Source organism: Antechinus flavipes, chromosome 4, assembly GCF_016432865.1.
Source record: "Antechinus flavipes isolate AdamAnt ecotype Samford, QLD, Australia chromosome 4, AdamAnt_v2, whole genome shotgun sequence".
Taxonomy (NCBI): domain Eukaryota; kingdom Metazoa; phylum Chordata; class Mammalia; order Dasyuromorphia; family Dasyuridae; genus Antechinus; species Antechinus flavipes.
This window is the reverse complement of record NC_067401.1, coordinates 383,265,235-383,277,670: the sequence shown is the minus strand read 5'-3', so window position 1 is coordinate 383,277,670 and position 12,436 is coordinate 383,265,235. Positions and strand designations below refer to the sequence as shown.

The 12,436-nt window shown below is 38.2% G+C and overlaps 1 protein-coding gene across 1 annotated transcript in view; it reads right to left on the bottom strand.

Annotated features, from left to right (window-relative positions):
- Positions 1-12,436, bottom strand: part of DSTYK (dual serine/threonine and tyrosine protein kinase) — a 66,277-nt gene that overhangs the window by 5,654 nt on the left and 48,187 nt on the right. Inside the window, exons 6-11 of the mRNA XM_051998542.1 lie at positions 11,707-11,883; positions 10,991-11,120; positions 10,514-10,670; positions 9,980-10,112; positions 6,925-7,038; positions 2,801-2,915 (exon numbers count right to left, since the gene is read on the bottom strand). Coding sequence (XP_051854502.1) covers positions 2,801-2,915; positions 6,925-7,038; positions 9,980-10,112; positions 10,514-10,670; positions 10,991-11,120; positions 11,707-11,883 — 826 coding nt within the window. The remainder of the gene's footprint in view (positions 1-2,800; positions 2,916-6,924; positions 7,039-9,979; positions 10,113-10,513; positions 10,671-10,990; positions 11,121-11,706; positions 11,884-12,436) is intronic.

Sequence of the window (12,436 nt, the reverse complement as noted above, 5' to 3'; positions counted from 1 at the left end):
TTGGATCTTCACAATGACTTTAGAAGATGGGTGCTGATGATAAAGCTGAGAGACAGAAAGATCGGGTCACCCTTCTGGAGTGACACACCTAGTAGTAGATCTAAGCACAGATCATCCAGACTTCAGGTCTCACCCTATCCACTGTACCAGTTTGCTGTCTCTTCAAACAAATTAACTGTTTGTGCCCTGAATTGAAATGTCTTTGAGACAGAGTTTGTTCTTTGTAAAGAAACAAACTTTATTAAATAAAATATTTGTTGCATGTAAAGTGGTTCTATCAAGTTTACAGAACTGAAAAAATAAAATGGAACATTTCTTTTAAATAAATGAATAAATAAATGTATGCATTTTTCTGGAACTGAAGTTGAACTGAATTTTAAAACAGAAAGATCATGCTAAAATAAAAAGAGTATATACTAAGAAGTAATGGCAAATTAGGCTGGAAGAGACCAGAGTACATAGAATACTAAAATTCAGGCACAGAAGTTTTGGACTTAATTTAGTAAACAACCTATTTATTGTTATGTCTGGAGCAAAACAATAACATAATGAAAGTGGTGTTTTAGAAGTTTTAATCTTGTGAAATGAAACATTGAGGAGAACAATTTTATACGACATTACAAACAGCTTTGAAAAGAACTCTGTAATGCAGTGACTAACCATGATTTTGGAGGGCAGAAGATAAGGTCACAGACTTAGGATGCAAAATGAGATATACATTTCTGGACATGGTTAATTCATTTTGCTTAACTATGCACATTTGTTATAAAAGTTTATTTTTTTCCCCACAGAAGAAGGGATAAAGATGAGATGGAGAGAAAATAAATAATTGTTAAATGAGAAATAATTACATAAAAATGTTTTTTTTTTTTAAGTTATTCTGGGCAGCTAGGTAGTGCAGTAGATAGAGTACCAGCCCTGAAGTCAGGAGGACCTGAATTGATCTCAGAAACTTAATACTTCCTAACTGTGTGACCCTGGGCAAGTCATTTAACCCCAACTGCCTCAGCAAAAAAAAAAAAAAAAAAAAAGAGAGAGATTTTGACAGAAACCCACAGAAAAAACTAAAATGCAAATTTACTCAAGGGATAAAAGCTCGATAGGAGATAGGAGTAACAATCTTGTTACTAAAGCCTGGATTCAAATAATGACAATGGAATGGAAACCTAGTGTACAAAGACCAATTCGAGAGGCAATTTGGAAGGAAGAAATGACAAGGCAAGATACAGGCCTGTTCTAGACAGATGAGTCTTGGATTATTCCACTGTGTAAATGGCTGTGGAAGAGATTCTGGAAGAGACGCCAACTAAAGAAATTCTAATGTTAGATCCCCCTTCCAGTTCTTCTTCTTCTTTTTTTTTTTTTTTGCTGAGGCAATTGGGGTTAAGTGACTTGCCCAGGGTCACACAGCTAGGAAATGGTAAGTCTAAAACTAGATTTGAACTCAGGTCTTCCTGACTTCAGGGCTGATGCTCTATCCACTGCACCACCTAGCGGCCCCCCACCTTCTAGTTCTTCTGTCTACTAGCTCTACTGAATACTGAATAGTATTCAGGCTCAAAACTTTAGTCAGCTTTGAAACATCCTTCTTTCTTCACATCCAGTAGTCAGCAAATCCTGTCCTTTCCTTTAAAATTATTCTTGATGTTGTCCCTTCTTCTCTTCTAACTACTACCAACCTAATCACCATATTTTTATTTCTATAATAACCTCCCTAGCTTGTCTCTCTGCACCAGTCTCCAACTTCTAATCCACATTATACATTACTAAAAACAGAGAATATTAGAACTTAAATGGAGATGAGGATATGAAACCTCAAAGATCATCTAATCTAACCCTTCCACTTTACAGATGATGAAACGGAGATATGATAACTTGTCCCATGCCATACAAGTGGTTGATGGCATTCTCTCGGCCTAATTTTTTCCCCACTATCCCACAACTTGTTTATCATGCCACTTATTTGTTCAAAAACAAACAAAGCTACCTAATATAGTCCACTGTCTGAATTTCAAGGTCTTCCAAAATGAGACTGGTTTTCCCAGGACTTTCTAAAAATGAACCTCTTACTCTAACCAGCCTCGTCACCTTACTGTCCTTAATGTTTTCTCCTAATCCCAACTCCCTGGAAATATGTCTTCCCTTTTCCTCTATGTCATTAAGAAATCTCTTATGTATCCTTTAAAAGTTCATCTCAGATTCTACCTTCTCCATAAAGTCTTCTCTTCCAGTGTTCTAGGCTTCAATGATCACTCTCTTCTCTGATCTTATAACTCAATTACAATATGACATACATAACTTGTATTTAATTATTTGTGGCATTTAATATTGGTTATTAATTATTTCACCTATTTTAGCAGTCTCTCCTGCCAGATTATAAGCTCCTTGAAGATAAAGACCATTGCTTTTATTTTATTTTCTCCTCCACAACACCTTTGCACAATCCTGGAACCATAGAATGTGTGCTGAATATAATGGCTGGTGTTTGATTCACTGATTATGCATCAGCAGCATCTGAAACCAATATCTGAGAATATGAAATATCTGTTGTGGTATATTGTTGCTCTGATGATTCTCCACTCCTTGACATTCCTCTCTCACTTGCTGTCTCACTATGCTTTCTCTTCTCCTATAGCTTCTTCCTCTTCTCTCTTTTACTCTTCCCCTTGCTTCCTTCTCCTTTACCTATGTTGATGGCATGTCAGTTATTCAAGAGTATGGATTAGCTCTTTTGGTGGTACTCAAACTTAAGAAAGTTGCTGAACCATATCCTTAACCCCATTATTTCCACCAGCCTTACCTGTGAAGAGCTCTGGGGCCATATGGATTGGGGTACCCACGATGCTACCAGACATCATGGCCTCAGGCTTGCAAAAACCCAGGTCAGTGATCTTGGCTCGATTCTGCTTGTCAAGCTACAAACAAAGCAAGGCAAGAGTCAAATGAAAATATCCTTCCCCTTTAAGCTTCTACATTTTGAGTTACCACAGAATTTCTGAGGTAGAAAGGATCACAATGATCATCTGCTTCAATATATACCTGAAAAAAAATTTTCCTCTACAACAAACCCAATGTGTTCATTTAGCCTTTGCTTAAAGCTTCCAATGAAGAGAAAACTCATTACCTTCCACAATATTCCATTTCTGTATAGGTATAATTGTTATCAATTATATCAGGCTCAGATTTGCTTTTCCCTTTTATCCATTGCTCACAGAGCCAAAGAGAACAAATATAATTCCTCTTTCAGGTAACAAGTCTTCAAATACTTGAACATAACTCTCATGTTTCCCCCACCTTTTCAGGCTAAACATCATTTAATCTTTCAATCAATCATGATGATGTGAAATTAAGATCATTTCCTGCTCCTTGCTCTCCACCTCCATCCTCATTATTTTTCTTTGGATGCTCTCTAGCTTTGGAATGTCCTTCTGAAGATGTGGTACCCTACACCCAATACAGTAGTAGTCTTTTTTTTTTTTTTTTTTTTTTTTTTTTTTTTTTTTTTTTTTTTTTCATATCATTTTCTTTTTTTTTTTTTTTTTTTTTTTTTTTATAATAAATTTTATTTTATTTAATAATAATTTCGCATTGACAGAATCCATGCCAGGATAATTTCTACATGACATTATCCCTTGCAATCACTTATGTTTCGTTTTTTCCCCCTCCCTCCCTCCTCCCCCCCCCAGGATGGCAAGCAGTCCTATATATGCTAAACATGTTGCAGTATATCCTAGATACAATACATATTTGCAGAACCAAACAGTTCTCTTGTTGCACAGGGAGAATTGGATTCAGAAGGTAAAAATAACTCGGGAAGAAAATCAAAAATGCAAATAGTTCACATTCATTTCCCAGTATTCCTTCTTTGGGTGTAGCTGTTTCTGTCCATCATTTCTCCAATGAAACTCAGTTAAGTCTCTTTGTCAGGGAAATCCACTTCCATCAGAATACATCCTCATACAATATCGTTGTCGAAGTGTATAATGATCTCCTGGTTCTGCTCATCTCACTTAGCATCAGTCCATGTAGGTCTCTCCAAGCTCTCTGTATTCATCCTGCTGGTCATTCCTTACAGAGCAATAATATTCCATAACATTCATATACCACAATTTACCCAGCCATTCTCCAATTGATGGGCATCCATTCATTTTCCAGTTTCTAGCCACTACAAACAGGGCTGCTACAAACATTTTGGCACATACAGGTCCCCTTCCCTTTTTTAGTATCTCTTTGGGGTATAAGCCCAATAGAAACACTGTTGGATCAAAGGGTATGCACAGTTTGATAACTTTTTGGGCATAATTCCAGATCGCTCTCCAGAATGGCTGGATTCGTTCACAACTCCACCAACAATGCATCAATGTCCCCGTTTTCCCGCATCCCCTCCAACATTCATCATTGTTTTTTCCTGTCATCTTAGCCAATCTGACAGGAGTGTAGTGATATCTCAGAGTTGTCTTAATTTGCATTTCTCTGATCAATAGTGATTTGGAACACTCTTTCATGTGAGTGGTAATAGTTTCAATTTCTTCATCTGAAAATTGTCTGTTCATATCCTTTGACCATTTATCAATTGGAGAATGGCTTGATTTTTTATAAATTTGAGTCAGTTCTCTATATATTTTGGAAATGAGGCCTTTATCAGAACCTTTAATTGTAAAGATGTTTTCCCAGTTAGTTACTTCCCTACTAATCTTGTTTGCATTCGTTCTGTTTGTACAAAGGCTTTTTAATTTGATATAATCAAAATTTTCTATTTTGTGATTGGTAATGGTCTCTAGTTCATCTTTGGTCACAAATTTCTTTCTCCTCCACAAGTCTGAGAGATAAACTATCCTATGTTTACAGTAGTAGTCTTAATGTAATACTAAAGTAATTGAACCAGGGTAGGGAACAGCAAAATGGTCACCTCCTTATTCTTAGTAGGCAGGTGTCTCAGTAAAACCTAAGAATTCATATTTCACCCTATTGACTCATATTGAACTTAAATTACTAAGATTCCAAGACCTTTTTCAGATGAACTGCTGTCTAACCAATTCATTTGTGAAGTGAGTTCTTTGAGCCCAATGTTAAGATTTATTTGTTCTGACCCAATAGCCTCGCCTACTAATATCTTTTCTAACTCTATCATCCATTGTGTTAACTATCCCATCCAACAATCATTTGGAAATTTAACAAGTATGCTGTCTATGCCTTTATTAAAGATGAAATGTTGCAGGGCAAACTAAGCACAGATCACTAGGGTACTCTATCATTGATTAAATATTTTGCTAAAATTTGCATGAACTATAGCTATAGCATTCTTCTGACCTACTAGTTTCATGACCCCATCCAAAAAAAAAGAAAAAGAAAACAACATTAGTTTATTGAAATTGGTTATTTTTCTGGGACACTAATACATTGTTGGTAGAATTGTGAATACATCTAGCCATTCTGGAGAGTGATTTGGAACTATGCTCAAAAAGCTATCAAACTGTACATACCCTTTGATCCAGCAGTGTTTCTACTGAGTTTATATCCTAAAGAAATCTTAAAGAATGGAAAGGGACCTATATGTGCACGAATGTGGCAGCCCTCTTTGTAGTGGCTAGAAACTAGAAACTGAGTGGATGTCCATCAATTAGAGAATGGCTGAATAAATTGTGATATATGAATGTTATGGAATATTATTGTTCTGTAAGAAATGACCAGCAGGATGATTTTAGAAAGGCCTGGAGAGACTTACATGAACTGATGCTGAGTGAAAAGAGCAGGACCAGGAGATCATTATACACTTCAACAACAATACTATATGGATGATCAATTCTGATGGACGTGGCTCTCTTAACAATGAGATGAACCAAATCAGTTCCATTTGTTCAATAATGAATAGAAGCAGCTACACCCAGCGAAAAATCTCTGGGAAATGAGTGTGAACCACTATATAACATTTCCAATCCCTCTGTTTTTGTCTGTTTGCATTTTTGATTTCCTTCACAGATTAATTGTACATTATTTCAAAGTCCGATTCTTCCTGTGCAACAAAATAACTATGGATATGTATACATATATTGTATTTAACATACACTTTAACATATTTAACATGTATTGATCTATCTGCCATCTGGGGGAGAGAGTAGGGGAAAAAAGGGAAAAATTGGAACAAAAGGTTTTGCAATTGTCAATGCTGAAAAATTACCCATGCATATACCTTGTAAATAAAAAGCTATAATAAAAATAAATAAAGAAAGAAAGAATTGGTCATTTTTATCTTCCAGTTATTCTGAACTTCTCACTTACTTGCAAAACAAATTTATCTAAAGAAGCATTTCTGATGCTAATTGATTCCTTAAGCCCAAGATATATACCACAAAGTTAAAGCAAAAGGAAACTCCTGATCACTTGGACAAAGTCCCAGAGCTAACCTTTAAAAATACAAAAAGACTAAGTCTCACAAGTTAGCTGTCTGGGAAAATTTTAGAGATAAGGTTACACTTTATGGAATTTTGAGGACCTCTTTCTTCCCCAAAAAGCTCTTTATCTCTATATCAAGAGTCACTAGAAATATATGACAATGATGATGCAAAATCAAAACTTTAAAAAAAAGAATGAATCAAAAGATAATTCTTGTAATTGGGATAACAAGGTTAAAGCAAAGTTATAATTGTTTTTGTCTGTTAAGCTACCTAGATCCATCTCCTCCCTTTTTGAACACAATTTCTATTTTCAGCTAAAGCAGAACAGGAAAGGCCTGAGGCACATTGAAAATACCTTGGATTCTCGCCACTCAGACACATCCCCCTCCCCAGGTGTCTCTGGCTACAAATCCAAGATCCAGCTTGTGATTAGTACAACTGCAACCTTTCTACTTCACTTCTCCCACCCAAATCCTTTTTTCAGGCCCGTTAGCCCACAAGACCAGGTATTCTAGGGAGCAGCCCTTACCAGCACATTTTTTAGTTTGATATCACGGTGAACAAGCCCCTGACTATGCAGAAAGCGTATTCCTTCCACTACATCCAGGGCTATCTGCAAGCGCAGCTCCAGAATCAGCCCCGCCTGTAAAAGACAAAATTCACTTGTGACTTTCAGGATAACTCCTCTCTTCCTGGTTGTTCAAATAAATGAAGATGCCTTCAGTGGGGTTCAAAGACAAATGTACTATTAATAAAGAAATATGAAATAAAGGTGGGTATATAAGAAAAAGAAAGGAGTACAGCAAGGAACAGGAAACTTTAAGAAAGACAAATACAAATCAAATCCTTTGGGAGTCACAATAAGGTAAGCTGTCCCTATGTTTGGCTTACTCAGGTACAATCAAAAGATTGAAGGGACAGTCTCACTGATAAATACCTGGATCAAGAAGGGAACTGAGATCAACAACAAGAACTGCCCTTCAACTTTAACTGTAAGCATTTCTGCATTTTACCCCAGCTGACCCAGATATGGTTTTGTGAGTTACAAAAGTCCAAACTGTACATAACACTTTCCAGTTGCCTACTCAGGACTCCCTACTCTGTAGTAGATGTTGCATCACCATGAGGTGCTAATGAAGTTCTCTGTTTCATACCAGAAGGAATGATGGGAATTAATTCTAGCTTCTCAGAAACAGAGAGAAAAAAGGCTCTTGGAAAATTATTTCCCTCATTAAACCAAAGATCAGCTTCATGGTTAGAAAAGTTCCTGATCCCTTGTAGCATTTGTACATTTCCCCTGGCCCTCCATAAGCCTGGCACCATGTGGATTCAGTGGAAGGGGACCCACCCAGATGCTCTGTGGTAAATGCTTTCCTCTTCCCTCACAGCTCTCACTAGAGTGGGAAAGGGAACTTCTTTGTAGGCAGACTAAGAAAAGCTATGTACTTCCCTTTATTGTTGTTGCTCTGGACAAAGGAAATTCAACATCTAACCCCAATTTTAGCTATAACTCTCCTCTTTCATTCAAAAACTTTCAAATGCTAAAAAGACTTCCTTATCATGGCATTCAAGGCCCTCCATAATTGAGTCTTAGTTTATCTTTCTAGAGAATCTCCTATTATTTCACTGAATAAATGCCCACTTCAGGTTGATTTAGATATCTCTTAACAGCTTCCCCCACCCCTGCTTCCCACAACAAACTTTGGACTTTTCTTCCACTATGCCTTTGTTCACTCTTTCTCCTGCTGGGAGCTTAGACTTCTCTACCTATTCAAATCTTATCTATCCTTTCAAGGCCAGTTTAAACCTACCTATACATGAAGTTTTCTTTGTCCATCCCAGCTCATGCTCAGGTAGAAATCTGGTAGAGGGGAGAGGGGTTTGAGCTGCAAATCACATGCTCAAATGTCTCACCATATACTGGTTCATATTTTTTATTGTTTTTCCCTATGGTATATCTTTTCCTTAATTAGATTTTTGCTTTTTTGACCATAAGATCTGTGTTGTTTGTAGCACCATAATGATACAAGTATTTATTAAGCACCCTACTATGAGCAGAGAAACATAAGCAACAAATATGGAAAGTAAGGTGTAATCCCTACTCTTATGAAGGAGCTTAAAAAAAATAGAAAAGAGGATGACAGATAACTGAAAAATAAGGCAGAATAGAAGATTAATTCCACGAAAAAGACACAAAGATGGGCGTTCAAAGAAGAGAGAGACAACATCTGGCTGAGGGAATCAGGAAGTGGTCATTGAAATGGGCCTTAAAAAGATGTGAAATTGGGAGGGTGAGGGATAGAGCAGCATTTTAGACAGAGGAAGCAGCATAAACAAAGCACATTTATGTTAAAAGTGAAAAGTCTAATCTGACTGATGTAGAGGGCAAAGGCAGGGGTATACAGAGAAAGAAGACCAGCAAGGTTGGTTAAAATCAAAGTGCAAACTGTGTGCCAAACTGAGGAGTTTAGATATTATTCAACAGGCAATGGAGAGATATTAAAGGGTGGTTTTGTTTTCACTGAGGAAAGTCAAAGGATCAGAGCTTTGCTTTTAAAAAACACATGTTACACTGGAAAGGGGAGAGACTGAAGATAGGAAGGTCAGTTAGGAGGATACTGAAATAATTTAGATAAGATGTAACAAGGGCCTCAACTACAATGATAGTTCTGAGAATGGAAAGATGAAGATGGATAAGAGAGACACTGATTCAGCAGACTCAGTGGAACTTAACAAACAACCTGATGTGAAAGATAAAGGCAAGAAAGGTGTCAAAGATGACTAAGGTTTTGAATTTGAAGAACTTAGATAATAGCTATACATAGAAACAGCAGTTGAAGAGGAGTTAGTTTTCAGAAGAAAATGATGTCAGTCTTGAGCTTAAAAGTACTAAGTACCAGATACATATCCAGGAGGAAATGTCCTGCAGACACTGGAAAACTAGGACAAGAGCTCAGCAGAGCTGCCAGGACTAAAGATAAAAGTTCTGAGAATCATCTGCATAAATGCGACAGCTAAAGTTATAAGAGATCCATAAAGAACAACATAAAGAGAAATGAAATGGCCAAAGGAAAGAAAAAGGTTTGAAAAGAAAAGGCTCATCAACAATTTGAAGAAAGAATAACTGGACAGGGTGATTAGGAATTTACCAATATCTCTTGGCAATACACATTCAGAAGTTTTGTGGATAGAGCCACATCTCTAGATGTGGATAAATATGGGTAAACACAAAGCAAAGTATTTTATATGTAGTAAAACAATAAATGTTTTTTGACTGAACAAAGAGACTTAGAAGCAAAGGTTATAAGAAGCCTGTATATTACATTAAGGAGTCTGAGCTTCACTACCACCATTGAAAGTTAAAATTATAGATGGAGTAGTCTTGATATACTACATATACCCTATAGCCAGGAACCATCTCTGAGGTTAAAATATCCAAGGAGGTCTCTTGGAACAGGGGAATCAAGAAAACCAACAATATTTTGTAAAAAACCTGGGAGCTCTGAGAAAGAAGGGAAGAAGAGTAAGAAGGAGAGCTGTGAATTTAGTAGTCAGGCCAGCCTCTGTTATCTCCCTGCCCTCACCTTCAACCCTGTGTAAAGATCCCGGTGTAGCCGCTCCATGATGAGCAGCACTGCAATACTGGAGCCACCGCCGTAGTTGTAGTCGATGACGGAACCATGAAGATCCACCAGACGCTCATGCTTGGGCAGAGACCTGGTAAGAAGGAGAGGGGTCTGGGATGCAAACCACATGCCCCATTCCTATAAGGCATGCCAGGACTCAGGGAAGAAAGGACCTCTAAATTGGTTCAAAGGACAGAAATCTGACTCACTTCCCAGGATAGGCATCTTAAAGTAGCTGAGCCTCTATGACCAAGGAGGAAGGTAACACAGAAAGATAGGGAAAGGAAATTGGAACAGGAAGGGTTTAGGCTCCCAAAGCAGCCTTGGCCTTGGAGGGAGTCCAGTTTTAACTACTGGTCTACAACAACCCAGCATTAAGAAATGCAAAGAAAGGACACTAGCAGACACCTCCTACATTTAAGTAGGGAATTTATGCCAGACCTCTGGATGCTTCTATGCAACTTTGCCCAGATAGATAGAACTATGACCCACCTCATATAATGAAACTCCAATGCCAAATCATTCCAATGCTTCTCATCTGGAGGGACAACTGATTTCAGGGCACAGGGGAAATGGCCTCCCCAGTTGTCACACAGGTACACCACACCATACTGCCCCCGGCCTAGCTCCTGGCCCAGTTTAGGTTTACCTGAAAGGCAAAGAAAGGAAGAGTGGCTAGAGCTCAATGGGCTCTGAGTACCTACTTAGTAGAGAAACAGGTCTATTAGAGAAACATAACTGTGTCATTCCAAGACCTTTGGAAATGATTTATCTGAAAATATTACTATCCTATGAATTGTACAAATGGCATTTTCAAATGAGGAACTGGTAGTTTAAAAATAAATTAATGGCTTACGATTCACAAGAATGGGAAAGAATTCCTTGAGATCCCTGGGGTTGGTAATTTGGCCAGAGTTCAAACAAGATTAGCTCTTTATATCTTATTCAGGGGAAATGACAAAGACTCACGATGCAACAAGACATCCTGCAGGGACCGGCTCTCCAAAGACAGGCGGGCCAAGCGTGGGGCGTGATCTTTGCGAACCTTCAGCCATAGGTCTTCAGTTTTCTCCAGACGACCCGAATGACCAGCTTCCAACTAGAGAGTTAATAGCAGAGACACGACCATGACCTAACTGCCACTCTGATCAAAGCCTTCCCCTTGAAAGAACAAGCAGGGGCCACAAAACCACGCAAACCCGGATACTTGACTCCTGGGTCAGGCTGCTGACCTCCTGACACTACTCGCTATATATAACCTCAGAAGAGCCATCATTTGAGTTTCTCCCTCCCCATGAATTGGGTTAAAACATTATAAATACACATGTAAAAAATAAGCAGACCAATCATGATTACAGAGGATTGAAACATGCTTCTTGTCTCTTGATTAAAAAGATAGCAAGTGATTGGTGCAGAATGAAACACAGGCTATCATAAATAGCCATTGAATTGACTTGTTTTGCTTCAACTTGTTTTTATTACAAGAAAGAGTTCTACTGAAAAGCTAGAAAAGTAATGAAGAAGCAAGAGTAATATTTTATAAAGTGCATCAACAGAACACTTACATAATTTTAAAGGAAACAAATGAACAAATCTCTGAGTAGAACAAAGTCAAGTCAACAAAGACTGATAAACAGAGATATCATTATCTCTGAAACAACTGCATCACCTCCTCCATAGCCTACCTGCTGCAAGGAGGCTGCAAATGCCTCATGAGAGCTATTAAGCCGGGTCCGGAACTGGCTGCAAATGCTCTTGGCCAGCTTGGAGGCACTGAGACTCTCAATGGCATCCTGGGCCACCTTCTTCTTCCATTCTGGAGTGACAGCAGGAGGACTTACCCATGTGATTCTCTGGATAATCTATCAAGACATAATCAGTGAAATCAAGAATGAATAACAGGCAGAAACTACAGGAAAACCCAATATCCATAAAAGAGGGCACCAAAAATGAGGAATTTTATAACATTTGGGACTCTAATCTTTATAATATAGAAGAGTTGGGATAAACATTGGGGACATCAACCAAGAAAAGATTAAGAGAATGTAGGAGGTTAGCCTCCAAACTCATAAGTCCCAGGAAAAATCCATTCAGTAGCAGGAAGCAAGAGGTATGGCTTTCAGGAGTTCAGTTAGCCTAAATTCTATAGCAAGGACCACACCCACCATCACAAGTGATATAACAGGGTCCAGGTAAGAAACATTTAGTTGGTGGAAAAGGGAGATCTAATGTGGAAGAGTAGAGGTCTGTGGAGAAAGTTCCTGGAGAGCTGGGCCAATAATTCTTAGTCCTGTAGTAGAGGACATTTAGTGGAAAGCAGTTAGGTGCAGGAGATGCTCCATCGAGCATTGAGCTGGAGGCAGGAAGACTCACCTTCCTGAGTTCAAATCCAGCCTGAGATCCTGATGACCCTGG